At 51.9% G+C, this 19811-nt stretch overlaps 1 protein-coding gene across 1 annotated transcript in view; it reads left to right on the top strand.

The window, feature by feature from the left end:
- Positions 1-19811, top strand: part of sfl (N-deacetylase and N-sulfotransferase sfl) — a 64494-nt gene that overhangs the window by 30581 nt on the left and 14102 nt on the right. Inside the window, exons 2-3 of the mRNA XM_033382589.1 lie at positions 7122-8456; positions 17361-17570. Of these exons, the coding sequence (XP_033238480.1) occupies positions 7873-8456; positions 17361-17570 (794 nt within the window). The 5' untranslated portion in view covers positions 7122-7872. The remainder of the gene's footprint in view (positions 1-7121; positions 8457-17360; positions 17571-19811) is intronic.

Below are 19811 nucleotides of genomic sequence, written 5' to 3'. Positions count from 1 at the left end.
GGCCCCAGGCCCCATTTGCCGCTGAAGTTGCAGCAAATTGAAATAAAAATCCAAATCGGAATCCGAACCCGAATCCAAATCAAAATCAAAGTGATGTAAAATACTACATTGAAACACTTTATAGACTGGCATTTTTATTGGGTGAAGGGGAGGGAGAGCGGGAGGGGGAGGGGGGTAATGGGGAGGGAGAAGATTGAGGATTGGGGCCTCTGAAGTATTTTTAGAGACAAACAAGTAGGTCAGTATCGGTTGGAGCAGGCCCTGTTCTGGCCACCTGCCACACGGTGGCACACAGTGCTGCCACACCTGCCACCAAGGCCCCCTTCCGCCATGGCCCCCTTCCCGCTGCGCGCCGCTTTCGTATTCGTTTTTGAAATATCTGCAAATGAACACATTGAAAGTGTCGTCTGCTTGCCACTTGCCACTTGCACCCTGCCACACGGGCACCCTGCCACACGTGCACCCTGCCACACGGGCACACGGGCACTGCTGCCACTGCATTTTCCTATTTTCCCATTCACACTTTTGTGTTCGATTTGTGGCAAGAGGAAAAACTCTGTGTCTCTCTCTCTCTCTCTCTCTCTGTGTGTGTGTGTGTGTGTGTGTGCGTGTGTGTGTGTGTGTGCAAAGTGCATTTCAATGCTTGCTAATTTTTCCTTAATTAACCAATAAAAGAACCAAAGATAAGACAGCCGCAGCCGCAGAGAGAGAGAGGCAGATGCCGAGGCAGGGAAAATCGGAAAATCTCTCACTCACTGAATGTTTTATGACTGTCTATTGCTGGTAGAACCCCCCGCCACCGCCCCCCGCCCCCTCCAAAAAACCACTTGAGAGCTTCCCCCTCGCCCTCCACCCCACTGCGGGAGAGAGGGTCCTCCTTCATCTCTTTCTGCCTGAGAGGTTTCCTCCCTACCCCCTCCCCCTCTCTCCTTGTTTTTGTGTTATTTTGCAAATGGAAATGCCAGGCTAAAAGAAAACCGGGCTCGAGGAAAAGTTAAGGGCCAAGGGCCAGGGGCCGAGGGGCCGAGGGCCTAGGGACAAGGGAAAAACAAATATAAAAACCATTAGGCAAATGTTTCGGGGGATAATTGACAGAAGAAGGCAGGGGGGGGGGGAGGAGCAGCGAATGTCCCCACAATTATTGTTGGGGCAAAAAAACACTTAAGAGACGCTTCGAAGCGACACTTGACGGAGGGGCGGGGGCACTGGGAATAGGGGAAATTATGGAAAAGCATCCGGGAGAAGGGGAGCGGAAGGGAAGGGAACTCCTTCGGAGCCATCCATAAATAATGGACGGTCCGAGTTGTCCAAGGAAAAAGATACAAAAAGATACAAATGTGAATTCGAGTAAAATCGAATAAAGACCACAAACAAAGGCGGCACTTCATTAGTTCCCGATTCGGGCAGCACAATTCATTTGCCGAGGCGTCTCCCAGGGGCAGAATCCCCGAGAAGAGACCCCAAAACACACGTGTATATCTATCGAAAATGGGTGTCAATTTAATTGTCAGACAAACTGATTTATGGCCACATAAATAATGAAGAAGAAAGCACTAGAAAATGGGGAAAATCCAAGAGAAACAGAAGGGGGGAACAGACGGGGGGACAGACGGGCGGGCGGGCGGAACAGAAGGCGCTAAAGTGTGAAAAACTCATTAAGATACGTGAAATTTGTTTATCTCGAAGATACTCGCACCGTATATACAGTTCCATAGATGCCTCCCACGCATCGAGCCCCCAAAAAGGGGCGGGGGGGATATAAAAAGCAATCAGCCATGCCAGTCCCCCTTTCTCTCTCTCTCTCTCTCTCTCTCTCTGTGTGTAATGGAAAGCCAAAGTCTCGCATTCATCAGTCAAAATAATCATCGCGAGAGACACGACAGCTACAGATACAAAGATACAGATACAGAAACCAAGAAGCCAAGAAAACTGAAACTGAAACTGAAATCGGAGACTGAAGAATGGCGTCTCTGGAGTCAAGTCCCCAAAGGCCCCAAAGTCCCCAATGGCCCCAATGGCCGATGAATGAGTCAGTCTTTGGCATTCGCTGGCCCGCCGCTGTCAGTGGGTTAAAAGCAACTGTGCTGTAGCTGTCAGTGGGGGCAGGGGGGGGTTAAAGCCACACTCATTTGTCCAAAAGTTTATTTTGGTTTTCTCTTGTTTGCTTTTGCCTTTGCCTTTGCTTTTGCTTTTGCTTTTGTTGCCTGCTGCTGCATTCAATTTACTAAAGACAATTGATTGTTTGTTGTTGCTGTTGTTGCACAAATTGAAAACGATTATCAATATGTTGCACGCTGACAGGCAGGCGGCAGCAGGGGGCAGCAGGGGGCACGGTGCCACGGGAGGGGGCGGTGTTGTGTGAATGCGCGAAAAACTAACAAAAAACAATACAAAAAAAGCAGAGAAATAGAAAAACAAAAGACAAAAACAGAACATACGGGGCAGTGGTCGCAGCGGCAGTGGCAGCGGCTGTGGCAGCCACAGAAAAAAGCCAGCCAGAGCAGAGCCTCCAAACGAGAGACGACTGTGGGGATACCCTCTATGTTGGGCAGACCAAGAGCCAGGGGGGAATAGCCCCTCGAATAGCCAGCGGAGTGGGATTTCTGTGCAGGGTTTTGGCCAAAATGCAGCCTCAAATGAAGGTGCAATCCACACGATTGCAAGGCACTTTGGTAGATGGAGATAGAATGTGTCTCCAGGATGAATCCCAGAGAGGAAGCAGCCTCGATGGGTCCCTGCAAAGAGCAGCAAAGCTCTGGAGTTTATTAAAAGCGAATACTACAGAATTTTCTAGATTTATTTATAGATTTATTTTCGATTCCTTCGAAACTCTGGCGATGCTAAGCGATCTGTCCCCCTCCTTCGGATCACAGGGTATGCCCGGCAAAGCAACAACAAACATTGGGGGCTGACTGATAAATGGCCAACACACACACAAACACACACACACACAGACACAGACACACACAAAAGGCAGGCAAAAGAGCGCCAAACAGCAGGGGCGTTGCATGCAGCAGCCGCAGCAGCAGCAGCAGAGTGTGGCAGGCATCTCAGGGGTGCCCTTCAACGCGATGCCCCTCCCCTCCCCCCATTAACCCATCCCCCCTGCAATTTAGTGAGAGATAGAAGGGGGAAGGGGGGCGCTGGGAATGTAAACAAAATGTATCGTAGAATAAATAGTTTTTAAAACCATTCTCCCCCCCAAACCCCAGCCCACACCCCACTCCACCCCCCCGCAGAACAAATGCATTTGAGGAAAAAGTGTGAAAAGTTTTCAACCACCCCACACCCCCTACCCCCCACCCCCAGCCCCACCTATCCAAAACCAGAGAAAAGAATTTCAAGTAAACAGAAGAGAACTTTCGAGAGCTCCTTTTTAATTCGAATAAACTGCTTGGCGACATGGGGACACGGGAAATGGATGGGAAATGATGATTCCCTAAGTAAATTATAAGAACATTGTGGATGGATGGACGGATGGATGCTTGAGGCAAACATCAAACAATTGAGTGGAAATGTGGGGGAAAACCGCGAAGGAGGACGGCACTGGAAGGCGGCATTCGTTGGGTAGAGGCTGAAGACACTCTTCGGGGGACAAAAATGGATTGAAGCTACGGCTTTGGATGTGCCAGGGAATTGTCTTTTCTCGGGGCTCCTCAGGGGCTAATGGAAAGCTCTGCGGAGAGAAAGACACAGAGAGATATCAGTGCTCTTCTATCGATCCTTCTCCCAGCTGCCTGTCTACGTATCTTTCTTCCCTCGATCTATCTATCTTGTATCTGCAATGAGCACAAATAACAAAATCCGAAGAGAACGAATGAAGCTTCCTTTGCAAGCCACAATCTGAGGCAGCAGGCGGATGGGGGTGGTGTGTTGGGGCGGAGGCGTCTCCAAGTCGAAGCAACCAACTTTTGGATTGTGTCTCGCTTGGTTTCTTGGGCAATTGAAGAGGAAATTAAACAAGTTTGCCTAACGAAGAAAACGCACAAAGTTTTTTCCAAGAAGCGCGCCTTAAAGTATGCAGCGGAAGGAGGGGGGGTGGGGGGCGGCACGGGCACGAGGGGCGGCAGCGGGAAAAGCTTTTCCAAGAACAGTAAACTTTTCTTTTCTTTTATTATATTTTTTGTTTCTTTCTGCAGAAGCCGGAATCTGCCGCTGCCACTGCTGCGGGGGAGGGGGAGGGGTCACACGCCGCGCGGTGGTGGAGGGGGCGGAGCGGAGGGGCGGCATTGTCACTGCTGCTGCTTCTGCTTCTGCTGCTAAACTTTTTGAATCAATTTAAGTTTTGACATTTTAATGATAAATTTGTAACATGCAGAGAAAAACAAGGGCAGAAGGACACCCCCGCCCCCTCCACCACCCTGCCTCTCCTCCATTGTTATGCCTTCCCCTTGCTGCTAGTGGTGGCTCCCCCTCCCCCTCTCCCGCTCTCTGATGGACTGATGGAGGATTCAGTTTATAAATTGCTCCAAGTGTTTCTCAAGATTCGAAAGGGGTGGCCGAGCGAGGGGGGGCGTGGAGAGGGGGGCTGCGGCGAGAGTTGCTCATGAAGTGACTTTGGACTGAAATGAAGTTCGAGCTCACGAAGAGAGGGGGCGAGGGCTGGCGAGGGGAGGAGAGGGGAGCGTGCTGGTGCTGAAGCTGAAGAAGGGGTTCGAAAATTGATAAAAGTATGTTTGGAAGTGAAAGCAACTTCGATTTATGTGACTTTTCACACACTTTCTCTCTCTCTCTCCCACTCTCCCGCTCTCTCTCTCTCTTCTCTCTCTGTCTCTGTGATTTGTTGAATGTTTAAGGACGTGAAATTGATCAATGAATGGGAATATTTGTACTTTTAAAAGTTATTTGTTGGAGATTTCACTCTTTAGTGTTGGAATATCCACTCTGGAGGATAACGGGGAAGTTTTCAGCACATTTTCAGCATCAAATGTAACTAAATTTCGTTGTATCTTTGGTTTTTCGGATTCTGTAACCATTCAGTATATCAATCCACGGAATGGCTCGAACATCAGTAACAGAGAAACAACAGAGCGCTGTTAGCACAACAGAGCGCTAACAGCCACCCTGCTATCGCTCTCCGTTCTATCCCGTCTCGCTTTCACGATCCACTTGGCTCTCGGGCGGCCTCAAGATGTATTGAGTAATCAGGCGACGTCGTGCGCTGAGCCGAGGACCATCCCCTCTCGCTCGGCTCTCTTACGTTCTGCACGCTTCCACGCATACCGACAGACGGATGGACCCTCGAAAGAGAGCAGATGTGATCTTGGCGCGGACTACCTCTTTGCAACTGGTGACTCCTCAACGATCCGCCCTCCTACAGTCAAGATCTGTGGGTGGAAGGATCCTCTCACACTCCGAAACCATCTCTTACCTCTATACTCTGAGCGTCTCCCTTCCCCCAGAAGTGCCAGCCATTCAAAGTCCCATTCCGGCGCTCGCTTCTGTTATCTCGAACACATGTGCCGTGGCGCAGTGCCTGTTTATCGTGGATAGAACATCATGGCAAACATTGGCCATCTAAAACTCATTATTGACTCATTTTGTCGGCCCATAAAGCGCCCAGAAGTATGTTGTCTTTATTTTTTTCGGTTGACAGCCGCAACAGCCAGGCATTTCCAATTAAGCCCCGGAGCCAGAACCCCCCGAGCCCCCCAAATACGTGAGGATTTGTATCTGCCATCTCTCTGTGTGCGTGTGTGTGTGTGTGTGTGCGTTTGGGGCCATTAAGACCTCTGTAAACTGCGGCAGGCATATGCAGTTAATGGCTAAACACACACACGCACACACACACAAGCACACAGATGGATAGATAGATATACAGACCGCCCCTCCTCAGATACATTTGTATCTTGAGAGCCGTGCGGCGTGCGTCGTGCGTCGCATGTCGTGTGTATGATTTCCCATTTGCCATTTGCGGCTTTTGACAATTTGTCGCTTTATTTGCAGAGCAGCAGCTCTGTTTGTTTGTTTGTTTGCATTCCATTCGAGATGTTCGGACAAACAAATTGACGAAATGTCTGTCCTTCTGTCCTTCCGTCCATCTTTGGCTCTGCCTCTGGGCTCTGGCCTCCAGTGGGCTCTCGCTCAGTGCATCTCGAAGATAAACATCCAAGAAATCAACATTTCTTAATGTCCTTTGGAAGCAATTTCAATTTCAATTCCAACTCCAAACTCGAGCGGCGAAATACGAGCACAAACAAATGTCATCATCAATTAGTTGTGATAGCGATTATCGATTCGTGTTCCATGCGCCCCGCCCCGCCCCGCCCACTCCCCCTCCGCATCGCAAAAAGTGCTGATAAGCAAAGGTGCCACATGCCGCCAGAGGTGCAACCGGGAATTTATGTTGCAAATTGAAATTGGAGAAGCAAACAGAATTTATAGGCATCGTAATGGGCGACGTCCACTGCGAGTTCCAATTTATGCGATTTTCGTTGGGAGTTTTGTAATTTTTGACCCAAAAAGCCAATGAAATGGATCTGCACGAGGGTTTGACCAGCGGAATATCTCTGCATTTTAGTGGCAGACGAGTGTTTCCATCCGGCAGTCGTAGAGGCATCTGTGGGTCGAGGCACGTGTGCTCCATGTTCCATTCCGGCATTCCCCTGAGTAGAATGTGAAGCTCGACGCTTCTTCAACCCTCTTTCGGGCTATCCGTCGCCCACTCTCGGCCTGCTCGGCCCTGTCATGCCCAAGACATGCAATTTGTTGGTTTTGAACCCTTTGCGAGTGCGCGGAGGTCAGCGAGTGCCCGGATCGAAGGTTGTATTTGTAGGCAGGGATTCAGTGGCCAGGGGTCAGCGGTCAGAGACGAAGAATAAATGAAAAAACACCTTGGAACTGGGATTGGAATGGTAGGGAGTCTCTGGATGGACAGAATTGAGTGTCTGCCTGCCCAAACAGAAGTTCGATTCGATTCCCCCGCCCCCCTATGTACACGTACTACCCCTAGAATCTATTCTATATCTATTTCTATATCTGTTTTGGCCCACTAATGAAAAGTCAACAGGGAAAAGGCCCGTTCCATGGGCTATTGTTGGGGCATTTGTGGCTGAATGTTGACACAACCGATAGACAATTATTTATTTATAATGTTTTTCCTTTTCTTTGCGGTCTTGCAGATAAGACGCGACCCACTGGAGCCCCCTGGAGCCCCGACTGGAACCCCGACTGGAACCCCGACTGCAGCCCCGACTGGAAGACTGGAAGAAGGGCCCAGCGGCAGCGGCAGTCAATGTCTGATTGTGTGTGAAAACTGGGCGGAGAACTGGGTGTCGTCTCGCCTCTATGACTGATAATGATGCCATTCGAATACTGCAACGACTGCCCGCCAGAAGAGAGCTGCCACGACAACAACAACAACAACAACAGGAAGAAGAGCTGCCCCCACATGCCACGTGCCACACAATGGCCATGCCACAAAATGAGTATTTGAAAATCAGGAAACATATCAAATGGCGAAAGTGAAGAAAGCACAGAAATAGCAGCAGATCCAGCAGATACTGGAGAGAGAGAGAGAGCGAGAGAGAGAGAGAGCAATATATATATATAGAATACATAGGAAAATACCAATTTTTTTTGTTCCGGAAAGAGGAAAAGCTAAGAAAAGCCTGTGCCATAAACGGGAACTTCTATTTTGATAGTTATTGAAATAAACACAAGAGACAAGAGACAAGAGACACGAGACACGAGACACACACGAGACATATCCCCTGAAAAAAGGAAGAAAACGCTGCCAATTATAGCGATATACAAAGAGAGAGAGAGAGAGAGAGAGAGCTAGAGAGAGAGAGAGAGATTTACACGCAGATAGAACCACCGATTGACAGCAGCAATAGCTATATATCCCTGCCTCCTCCCCCCAGCAACAATATGACAATATCATCTGGAGAGACAACAGCCACAGCCACAGCGACAGCGAGAGCTACAGCCACGGCGAGAGGCGCCACCACGAATATACATCATGCAACAGCCATAAATCGCAACAAATATGAAAAACTCATTACCAAGCCGCGGTCGCAGGATGCAAACGCGGAAACGGAAACCAATGGAAGTGCCACCGCCACTCCCGCTCCCATTGGAGCCACTACAGATCGCACAATGCTATTGCCTTTGGAGGACACAAACGGCGCCGCCGGCATTGTCACGTACAAACAGAAATCGAATGGGAGTGCCAGTGGGAGTGCGAGTGGGCATGGCAATGGGCACATCAACAGCAGCAGCAGCGGCAGCGGCAGCACCTCGTCATCGACGTCAATTGGCATCAGCAGCAGCGGTGGCAGCCACCTAGGGGCAGGCTCTTCCTATTCCATGGGATGGACGTGCCATTGTTGCAATTTAATTGCACGGCGCTGCTTCGGCATCAACGTGCGGCGGTGTGTTTTGGCCCTGCTCGCCATCACAATGGTTACGATATTCTACTACACGCATTACGTCGATACGGACGTATTTAATGGGTGAGTACAACAGGCCACAGGGAGGGCGGTGGAGAGCGGGGGCATGCCTCTGCCTTGTTCCCTCCGCTCTTCTTTTTTTCCCCCTCCCCTTTTTCGGGGGCTATTTCCAGCGGTATTTTCATTGTGTGCTCAAGTGGTGAAAATGCACTTGATGTCTGCTCCTCCCTGCCCCTCCACCCCTCGATCCCGCCTCTTGCTGCTTGCCCCATTGTTTGCTGTGCGAAATCTGTGGCGAGGGCCAGCAGCAGCGACAGCGTTTTGTTCCCTGTTTGATTGGATCCCTATTCTCCCTCCTCTTCTGTTGGTTTTGCCAGGGGGCAGGCACGAGGCACGCGGCATGGGGCATGGAAAATATGCTGGAAATTGAATCAAATTCGGGCGGAAAATCAGGTGCCAGCGAGCATTAATCGGGAAATTCGTTGCCTAATGATGGAAAAGCTCATTCTCGAATCCAAGAGGAAACCCCCCTCTCCCCCCCGGCAGCGACTTTTTTCAATGGGTTTTTCTCTTGAAAGTTTTTCAATGTTTTCGGCGGCGCCTCGGAAAGCGGAAAGTTTTTCGCCTGCGAAAATCGGCGTGGCCTGCGAAATCATCAACAGATTTCTCTACGGCTTGCCACCAAAAGAAAGGACACAATTTTCCGCTATCGTTCGACAAGTTGCAGCCACAGCCGCAGCACAGTGCCACAGCACAGTGCCACAGCCACTTCTATCGACGACATCGTGTGCCACACGCCACACGCCACACTTTTGCTTTGCTTCAACACCTTTTTCTGTGGCTCACAGGAGAACTCCTGGCGCTGGCTCTGGCTCTGGCTTTGCCCCTGGTCTCGGGTGGGGTTTGCCCCCTCTGTTGCCCCCCTTTGGCCCCCCTTTTGGTGCTGCTTCATGACATACTCGAAAATAAAACTCATTTCGGTGTGGCGCCATGGCATTTCCTTCGGCGCTGAAGTGGCACTCGAACGGGGCGAATAGGGGGGTGGATGGGGGGGGGAAATATTGCTCATAATTGTGAGCGCTTTTCCTCGTAGTTTTCCCTGCCACGTGTGTGTGTGTGTGTGTGTGTGTGTGGGTGCTCTTTTCGGTGATTATTGTGCGAGTTGCTGGAATTTTCTTTTATACATTAAATTTTTCGCATGAAATTTTTGCCAGCAAACGAGAGGCCAGTGGCTGGGGCGGAGGCTGGGGCAGGGGCAGGTGCCCCACCTTTTGCTCTCGGCTACTTCTGCCGCGCAATTATGGTTTACAAACACATTTCGCCAGCGAGCAAACGGTTTCCGGCTGCAGTTGCACAAACAACGGGGGCGAAAGTTCTCCCCCCCCCCCCCTCCCTCCCTCCTTTCTTTTTTCTCTCGTTTTCTTTTTCATCAGCAGAAGCGGCATCCAGGGAGGAGCGGAGAACTGCTTTGGGGGGGGCAGGTGCCTGGAGGTGCAGCAGTCCTTTGTTTTCGTCCTGCCACACGCAACACAGGGCTGCCCCCTCCCCCCCAACGATCCAAGGTTCCGAAATGTTCCTTCCTTGCACTTCACTCGGCATTCCCTCCGAGCTGATTATTAAATATTTATGTTTGGGCTTTGGCTTTGGCTTCGGCTTTGGATTCGGCTTCGGCCAGCACTTTGGAATTTAATTTACGGACTCCGAGAACTGTGGCAAAGTTCATTAGTTTGGAGGCTAAGTGGTTGACCGACCGACGGACCGACGGACAGACCAACCGACGGTCCATCAATCAAGGCATACGTATATCCTTATAAGCGTATCCTTATGGCTCTCAAAATATGGTGAGTTTTAATGAATTCAGAGACGGCCCCAGGACTCGAGAATGATTGTTGCATGCCACTGGCCGGACTGCCGCCCGCACTGCATGATGCGTGTGTGTGTGTGTGTGCGGCTGAGTGTCTGTGTTTCCGGTGCTCCTTGTGGCCATCCGTCCGTTATGTAGGAAAAGGCGGAAGCAAGTGACGTGCCACTCCTCTTTTTGGAGTGTTTTACCTTTGGGCTGTACGGCTCTACGGCTCTACGGCTGTACGGCTGACGCTTCTCCTGGCCGTGCTCTGCCCCTCCCCTGGCTGTGGTTGCCCCTGTGGCCAAATATGCCAGCCAGAGAGGGGGAGGGAGCGGGAGGGAGGGGCTCTGATGTGCTGCGTGTTTGTTTATGTCGTCTGTCATTATTTGAACGCACACACTGGCACTCACACACACACACACACACACACACACACTCGCACACACACACACTCCACTGCTCGGAGTAATTGCACACACACGCATATGCATAACCGTAAATGCATTTGTTGTTGTTGTTGTTGTTGTTGCTGGTATTTCTGGTGCTGCTGTTTCCCCTCCCTCCCCCTCCCCTCCCTCTCCCCCTCCTCTCCTGCTTTTGTAGGTGCAAAACGCATTTTGACAAAATGCAAACGTACGTGATTTGCATGCAGAGTGACTGACAGATGGACAGACGGGGAGACGGACGGGCAGGGAGGCAGGGAGAGAGGCAAAAGGAGCACATTATTTGAAAGGATAACTAGGTGGATCGCTTGTTTGAATACCCTAGAACATACAGGGTGCATACAGGGTGGATACACGGTGGATATCGATAAACTAAACTAATCTGGACTCCCTCTAACGTGGCATCCACAGTTGCAGAGTAGCGTCTGGCAGATTGCCGAATGAAGCCAGAACCAACATAGCTCCCTCTCTCTTTCACACGCTCTTCCTGGTGCAGTGTGCGCCCTCTGGCGTAGAAGAGCCATACTCGCTGGGTATGGAGTCGCGGCTCTAGCGTCTGGTGTCTTGAATCGATTCCTCCTCTGAAAGATGTATCCTGTACGATGGTTGTTCAGTGTCTCGTCTCCTTGGTCAGTTCCTGCTTGTTCCTAGCGTCTGTCTATCCCATTGCTGTACTCGCTTAAGAGAGAGAGCGGGAGACTCGCTCAGAGAGGATCGCAAGAAACGAGTACAACGAGAGCGTGCTCCTGTGTAACGGCGAGGCGAGTGTGGGCAAGTCGAGAGTGACAGATAAATGGGAAAAGCGTCGCAGAGAATGATTCTCCTGGAGCTATGGCACTGGCAACGCCTCGAGAGGGCAGTTGCCTTTGAGAGTTGAGCCCCGATCGAGTGGCCCTTAGAGTAAAGTGGCGGACCCTAGACCCGACACAGGGATACGATCTTGTCTCATGTCATACAGAAGATAAAAAGAGGTCTGTGATTAGCTTAAAAACTTAATATTTTTGGTAAACTCTCCTTTGGTTCATCATCGTCATACATCCAGGGACTCCAGGGTATGCAAATCAAGATGCATAGACAGAGAAGGAAAGAGAGAGAGAGGGAGAGCTGACAGGAAAGAGATGGACGGATAAACTGACAGAAACAACACGCTCGCATCGCACCACAAACCCTTTTTGGCCCTCTCGCCTGTCGCCTGTCGCTTGGGACGAGTGCAATAATTGATTTGTAATGCAAAAACCTGACAAAACAGAACACACACACACAGATACACACACACACACACACACAGAACGAGCAGTGTGCGGCAATTTGTATGCATTTTTCAGTAGCTTGTAATTCTCTAATTCTGCATTTTAATTGAGTGTCAGATTATGTCAGAGTGTATGCAACGAGTGAGCTTTTAGGGGGAGGGGGAGGGGGGAAACATACGAAAAACAATTACGGATAAAGTGATTTTCTCCCCGTGCTTTTTTTAAGGCGGACTATCGTGTGTCCTTTATCCTTATTTATACGCTAATTGCCAGCGACAGTTTATTCGATTTGCAGGACAACAACGCTTCCGACTATCTTGTCGCCTGTCACCGGCCTAGGGGAGGGGGGCAATGTGGGGGGAGGGAGGGGGCACACACACACGAAAATCCACTCCGCTGTCACTTTTGGAGCTGGGACTGCTCTCTCCTCCTTTCTTTTTTGGCGGCTTTGGGGGTGGGGCAGGACATTATTTGCTTTGCGTGAGGAGTGCGATAAATGCAATTTGATGTTTCCGCGGGAGGGGGAGGGGGGAGGGGCGGGAAGCGGGGCGGGGAGGTGGTAATAAACAGAAACTAAAACCGAAACTAAATCCAAAACGCCGCCACCGGGCGCCACCGGGCGATAATCAACACAGAAATCGCTGCCAGGCGCGTGGCATGTGGCATGTGGCATGTGGCACGTACGTACTCACTGATGCTCGCGTGCATTAATTGACTAAATATTTTTAATTGAAAATGCGATTATAAATGAGCGATGGCCTGTCCCGTGTCCCCCCTGTCCCCCGTGTCCTCCGTGCCCCCCGTGCCCCGAGTGTCCTGTGCATCCCCTGTGTCCTCTGTGCGTGTGTGCTTTTATTTTAATATTTTTCCCTTCTTTTGAAATGTGATTACATATGCGTACGCGAGTATTTGCACACAAATCCATTCTGGCCATAAGGCTCTGTTGCTCTGTGGATCCCACTCAAGGACTCTGCGATGTCCTGCCACTGCTGGCCGTTGGTCGCTGGCCGCGTGCTCCATGCTGTTCCGCCTGTCGGCGAGTGCTGCGAAATGCAATAAATAATTACATTTATTTGCTTTAAATGCAATTACAAACAAACAAACAAACAAACAGAGGGACAAACAGAGGGACAGACAGAGGGACAGACACGACAGTCGCTGGGAGAGGCCTCCTCTGCCATGCTCCCTCGCCACTCCTCACTCCCCTCCCTTTCACAGTTCATTTGCCAGAGTCCCGAGTCCCGAGTCCCCAGTCCCGAGTCCTGCTCCTGGCAGACACTCTGGCGTCCTGCCCCTGTCGCTGGCCTTTCCTCTGACATTTTCCCACTCATTTCCCGGCTGCAATTCAATTGAACTTGGCTTGATTTATTTAATTAAGTTTTTTCCCTCGTTTTGTTGCCGTCGAGTCGCCGCCTCGGCCGCCTCTGCCCCCTCTGCCCCCTCGGCCGCCGCTGCCACTTTTGTTGCTGCATTTCCCTGACGACCACCGCAATCGGCGGATCCTTTTGGAGTCGTTGAGTCGCTTGTCGGGGAGTCTTTATTTCAAGTGTTTTCCCTCGCCCCCCCCGTGCCCCATGCCCCGCTCTCTGCAGTTTTCATTGTTCTTAAGTGGCCGTTGCCCGGGAAATTCCTCTCTTCTGTCGAGTGGAAATATGCGCCGCTGCCGAACGAAGGAACAAAAGGATTGCGGATTGAAGCAATATTGTGGCATCGGCGCGGCATCGGCACGGCATCAGTTCTTATTAAAGTTTTTAATGCCAAAAACCAAAGGAAATGCGGCTTCTGGTTCTGCGGCTGTGGCGGCTGTGGCATGCCACTGACACATTGACAAGCGATTCGGGGCTGCTGCAGTTTTCCACTGAATTTCGTGGCTTAGTTGCTTCCCCCCCTCCCTAAAGCTCTCTCTCTTTGCTTAGTTCTCCCCCTCTGCCGCTCCCCCTTCTCCTCCCTTTGCTCCTCTCATTTTCCAGCATTTTCCGGCTCCGCAAATGTTTAAGTGGCCGCCGCTTTGTCTTCGTTTCGTTTGCTTTTTGTATTTGCATTTTGCACCCCAGAAAGGACCGAAGTGGGCCACGCCCACCCTACCCCGAAATGCATGGATTTCCCCCCCCCCCCCCCTTGGAAAAAGTAGGTTTTCCCCCCCCCAGAAATAGTACAGTCTCTCGCTTTTTTTTGGTATTTGTTTTATTCCTTTTTTTGGGGCAAGAAAATTATTTTTTTTTTTTTCGTCCTTAGATATCATATTTTTCTATATGCCATATCCTTGTGCTAGATTCGCATTTTATTATGCCCTTCCCTGGGCTGGCTCTCTTTTTATGCTTTTTTTGGGCGATGGTGGAGGAGGGGTGGAGGGGCCCTGCATTACGTATGCGCCCCGTTTTGTGGCAAGCGGCTGCCGCCTCTGGTGGCTGGCTGCATGCATTTGCTACTTTGCAAATTTATTACAAATTTTTACATACGATTTATTGTCTGAGCGCGTGCAAGGCAGCAGCGGCCTGCCTAGTGGGCGATGGGCGGGGGGCGACGGGCGACGGGCGGCTCTTCCCGGAGAAGGAAAATCTAGGGAAATCCCCGCCTCCGGGCGCCCCGCCTCCCGGGCTCTTGAGTCGCGTTGCGGCGACTTTATGCGCTCACGGATTCAATAAAACCGCCTCCCGCGTGTCATGTCTTCAGCGCTGACTAATAAGCCTTGGCCATGCCACCACGCTCATGGCCGTGCCCCACTTGGCTGCCCCTGCCACTCTGCGAGAGAGAGAGAGTGAGAGAGACGGGGAGAGAGTGAGCTGTTGGCCAAGTTTGTTGCACGCCCGCATAAATAACACGTCGCAAATGCATAAACTGACTTTTTGTTGCCTAATTTATGCAGCAACAAAAGACGAAACTTTTCCGAACCGAGAGAAGCCTTCGCTTGTAGTCCTTGCCCCTGCCTCCTGCCTCCTGCCTCCATCCTGGCTGCTTGACTCCGCTTCTCCTTCGCTGCAGAACGGAAACGGAAATTTTGTGCTGTGCACAAATAAATCAGCGAACTGAGGCCCCGGCCAGGTTGCATGCCTCACTGGCTCACTGCCTGACTGCCTGCCTGTTTGCCCGAGAGTTGCCGCCCCGCAAATGTTGCACGAAATGCAAACAAGACACAGCGGAGGAGGGGAAGGAGGAGGAGGAGCAGGAGAAGGCGGAGGAGCAGCTCAACAAAATTTCTTCATCATCCTTGCAGCAAGGGGCACGGCACGCGTGGCATCAGAACTTTTCTCCGTTTGCTGATGGGCCAGGAAAATGTCCTGCAGTTTGTGGCAAAAATTAGAAACGGTGAAGCCTTTCTTGGCAGAGAATCCTTGGGGATTCCGTGGAGCCAAAGAGGAAGAGGAGGTCAGAGCAAAGAAAAGCAAAAATCGTTGTTTTCCATCAAAGATTCCACCTCGAATCGATACCGACAAGGCAAGAGGTGCCACGCGTCTTGCGGCAGCGCCCCTCGGTTGGGTTCGCATTCCAAGCTACCTTTTGGTGGGTAATACTTGTCCATGCCCCAAATAGATGCCTCCTTCTGGCCCCAAAAATCGCGTCCTTCGGCCCTGCCTCGTGGACCCTTTTTCGGGGGGCAATTCCGTCGCTGAGGCAAGAACTTATACGCTCCTTATTTATGGCTTATGTTTTTTTGATTTTGCAGCGGGCATTCTCCCACATTATATCCTGCACTTTGCCCCCTCCCACCCCCCCTCCTGCCCTGCCCCTCTCTCGTGTTTATGGGGCATTCATTCAGGGCCGAAAAAAGAGGAGAGAATAAACTTTTTGGGACCTGGTCTTGGGGGCTCTTCTTTCCTCTTTCCTTTTTCCATTTCCATTTCTATTTGGATTTGTTACAGTGTGCGCCACGAGTGTATGTCCGTCTCCGTCTCCGTCTCTGCCTTTGGAGGAGGTACGAGTGTGTGTGTGTGTGTGTGTGTGTGTTGCTGCTATCTAAATATTTTGTTTTGGCAGTGCAAAAGTTTTGCCAGAGTCCGTTTTTCCCTTTGCCTGCCGCAGAGCTGAGCAGAGCAGAGCAGGGCAGGTCCTTGCCGGAGCCCCTCCCGCGCACGATTTTGTAATGCAAAAAGTATTTACATTTGCCCAAAGAGCACTGGGAGCAGGAGAAGGAGAGAGTCCTGGCGGCATGCATGGCCTGGATGTCCTGCACGGACTGGCTGGCGCTTTCTCTGCTTTCTCTGCGCTTTGCTTCGGGATTTCGGGGCTTGGCCTAATAGGTTTTTGTTAATTTTAGGGATTTCGCCTTGAAAGGCGCTGCAAAAAGGGTTCCAGCACACAGCCAGGCAGGATGTTGCTGCTTGATTCAAGGACTCTCTGCCCCTGCCGCCGCCCCTGCCGCCGCCCCTGCTGCAATCTAATGTACTGGCCCCGAAAGGTCGGCCCAAAGGTCGGACGGCAGGAAGTTGCAAGGATATGTGGAAATTGCATAAGCTTTATAATAAAATGCTTTGCTCCTTGCCAGCAAGGAGCAGCAGAAAGGATAAGAAAGGAGCGGCAAGCAAGGGCAGGGGAAGGGGCAGCAGTGGCAGTGGAAGTTGCAGGTGAAACTATGATAAAATCGAAACACAAAAACTTGCCCAGGTCAAAGGTGTCTCTCTGTCTCCCTCTCCCTCTCTCTGTCTCTGTCTCTCTCTTGTGAAACATTTCCACTAGTGAAGGCGGGGCAGAGGGGCAGGACACACAAATTCACATTAGAGACGGAGAGGGGGGGGATAGGGGGGCAAAGTGGGTGGGGAGTGGGAGGTGTGGCACGTTTTGCAGGTCGTTTCGTTGGTTCGTTAATGAGAGACGAGGCCGCCTGGCTGTTGTCCTTTAAAGGACACCCAAATGAAGATACATGTGAGACGGGGCGTCTGTGTGTGTGTGTGTGTGTGTGTGTGTGTGCGCGGTGTATCCTGTATCCTGTATCCTGTAGCCTGCGTCTTGGTTGAACAGCAGATGGTCTTGGCTTTTATCTTGCGGCAAACAGTGGCAGGAGCAACAGCAGGAGCAGCAGGAGCTGCCACTTCGCTAACGACAGCGCGCGGCAGCCGTTACATTGTGGTGTGGCATGTGGCATATTACGCATACGCAACGTGTTGTCGCGTATCTCAATTTGTGGCAACCTCCCCGCTCCACGCTCCCCGCTCCCCGCTCCTCGCTCTTTGCTACTTCATTTTTGGCCGTGTGCGGCACTCCCCTCTGCGCCCTCTGAATGCCTCTGGCTGTGGCTCCTCCTCGTTCCTCCTCCGCCAAACGAAGGAGCTCTGGCGGAAACTCCTTTGTAGCCCCTAAATATTGCACCACCCCCCACTCTATTCATGCATTTGAAAGCGGGATGCGGGATAGCCGAGGATCTACTTCCCCCCCACCGCCCTCCAATGCCCATAACGTGTCTAATCCTCCCGTTTTGCTTGTTCCTTTGCAGCCTCATCCAGCGGGACACCCACCCGGCGCCGATCATCCACTGCCGCATGCTGAGCGCCGCGGGGAAGCACGTGCGGGACGCCTCGCCGGCGCCCGACCACCGCTCGGAGGCGCGGCTCCGCATCGATCCCAAGGTCCTGGTCTTCGTGGAGACCACCTACTCGGGCCTCGGCCGGGACATAGCCGAGCTGCTGGTCTACAATCGGATCAAGTGAGTGGAACTTGTGGGGCTGCAAGTGCTTCTTGCCCCTCAAAATGGTTGCATAATTGGCAAAGAGGCGGCAAAGAGGCGGCGATGCAGCGACTCCGACGATAATTATTGCTACACTTCCGGGGAAATGGCAGTGCAAGTGCCAGTGGAGGTGGCAGACTGCCCCACAAAATGAATGGCAAGTGGCTGGCCCCCCTGCCCCTCCCCCTGCCTCTGCCAGGAGAGCACTGACTGGCGCCTGGCCATTGTCAATGTTGACCCAATTTGGTTAGTTGGCCATAAAAAGGCAGGTTATGAAATTAATGCCAGGCCCTAGATGGGACTCCATTCTATCCATTCTGCCGTCGTCCTGTGTCTGCGAGCGAGAGGGGAGCGGAGGGCAGGGGAGGCCGAGTGCCGAGTGCCGCAGGGAGGCAGATACAGAGGAGAGATTGTGGTGCTGCTGCTGCTGCAGCGGGGCAGCAAAGCATTCCAGTTTAATTGGCAACTTATGCTTTTGTGGTCGAGTGCCTCGTCTGTCTGTCCCTCCCCGCTCCTCTCTCCCTCCTGGCATATCCATCTCCAATGCCAGCCCCATGCCAGCTCAGGCGGAAGTCTCGTTTTCTCTGGCTGCTCACCTGCTGCTGGCCCCCATTTCCTGGCTGGCTGCCTGACTGCCTCACTGCCTCACTTCTGGCCAAGTCAGCAGTTTTTCCATCTGGCAACAAAGTCCCCGTCCTCGGAGGCACTGAATGTAATCCGTCTGTCGGGAGGGAGGGCGCCTGGCTGTGGCCCCCGCCATTCTTGAAGGGTATTAGAAATTCCTCGTATCTTTTGAAGAGGGATCCGTCTTCCTTCCTGCCTTCGAGCCTGCCTTCCTGCCCTCACACACATAAAGAGAGCCCTGGCTGCCCTGCTGTCCTGCCATCCGGGGGAGGATATGCCTTTGTGATTCCGCTCTGGAGATGTGTCTCTCCCCCTCTCCCTCTCCCTCTCTGTGGCTCTGTGGAGGTGTGAGCCTCCTCCTGCTTCGACCCCGCCCAATTGGTTAACCGCAGGATGACCGCAGGATGTTCATGCAGCCTCCGTTTCCGGCCCCGCCCCCTCCGCCGCCCCCCCGCCTGCACAAATAACCGCAATTATTATGCCAGCTGCACTTTGCAGCTCTCTGCGGGGGCGTGTCGGCCGGGGGGTGGGGCATGCCGCCACAAGAGACGACCGGCCAGGACGGGGGGGGGGGGGGCCGGGGGGGCGAAACGTGTGGCTAAAACTTTTTTGCTTCACACTTTTTTTGGTTTTTCTTTTGGGTTTTTTTTCTTCTTAATTTCTGCTTTAATAAAAAAAGGCACAAAAATGAAGGACATGCATGTGGAATCCTGTGGCAGAGGCAAGAAAATAGTCTCGAGGGGGGGGGGGGCATGCCACAAGGACGATCCCTGACGAACGGAGAAGAAGTCGAAAAGGCAAAAATTTCAATTTGCCGCAGCTTTTGTTGATGTTGTTTGCTACCTGCCCCTCTAACCCCCCCCCCCCCCCCCCCTTCCCTCTCCTCCCCTCTGCTCTCCTCTCGTGTCCTTCTGCTGGTGGCTCGTCCTTTTGCCTCGTTTTCGGCTTTTGTGTTGTATAATTAAATTTTGTCGTTATGGCAAAGGGGCAGGAGGGCGGGGCACAAACTAGCAATGACAGCCCCCCCCCCCCAAACCCCTATCGCTGGAGCGCCCTCTCCTTCAGCAGCAGACAAGTGCTTCAACTTTAATGAGATTTCAAGTACAAATAGCAGCAGCGGCAGCGGCAGCACACAGCAATGGCATTCAGTCAGTCGTAGCAGATTGTCCCCCACTTCACTCCATCCCCCCCCCTTAGCTTCCTCCTGGAGTCCTCCTTCCTGCTGCTGAGTAATGCCAGGACATTGTCTCTCTCGCGCAGCAGCAGCAGCCGCCCAAATATGCAGGCGAATGACTCTTATGACCTAATCAACTCTTGGTTATAGATGCCTCTCTCTCTGGCCGTGTGGCAGGAGCATCGGCTGTGTGTGTCCTGATGAATGCTTTCCCTTTACATGAATGCCTGCCTTCTGTTTCTGCTGCTGCTGCTGTTTCTGCTGCTGCTGTTGTTGTGTGCTTATCAATGACTTCATTAGTGGCAGCAGGGAGACTCCTTCTTCACTGGGGCGCACCCTTCGACCCCCGAACCGATGCGATCCTTTGGCGTGGCAACAAATTTCATTAACATTACCATCTCATTACCTCTGTGTCTGTGTGT

Source organism: Drosophila pseudoobscura, chromosome X, assembly GCF_009870125.1.
Source record: "Drosophila pseudoobscura strain MV-25-SWS-2005 chromosome X, UCI_Dpse_MV25, whole genome shotgun sequence".
NCBI lineage: Eukaryota > Metazoa > Arthropoda > Insecta > Diptera > Drosophilidae > Drosophila > Drosophila pseudoobscura.
The sequence above is the reverse complement of the archived record's forward strand: the minus strand, read 5'-3'. Positions and strand labels throughout refer to the sequence as shown.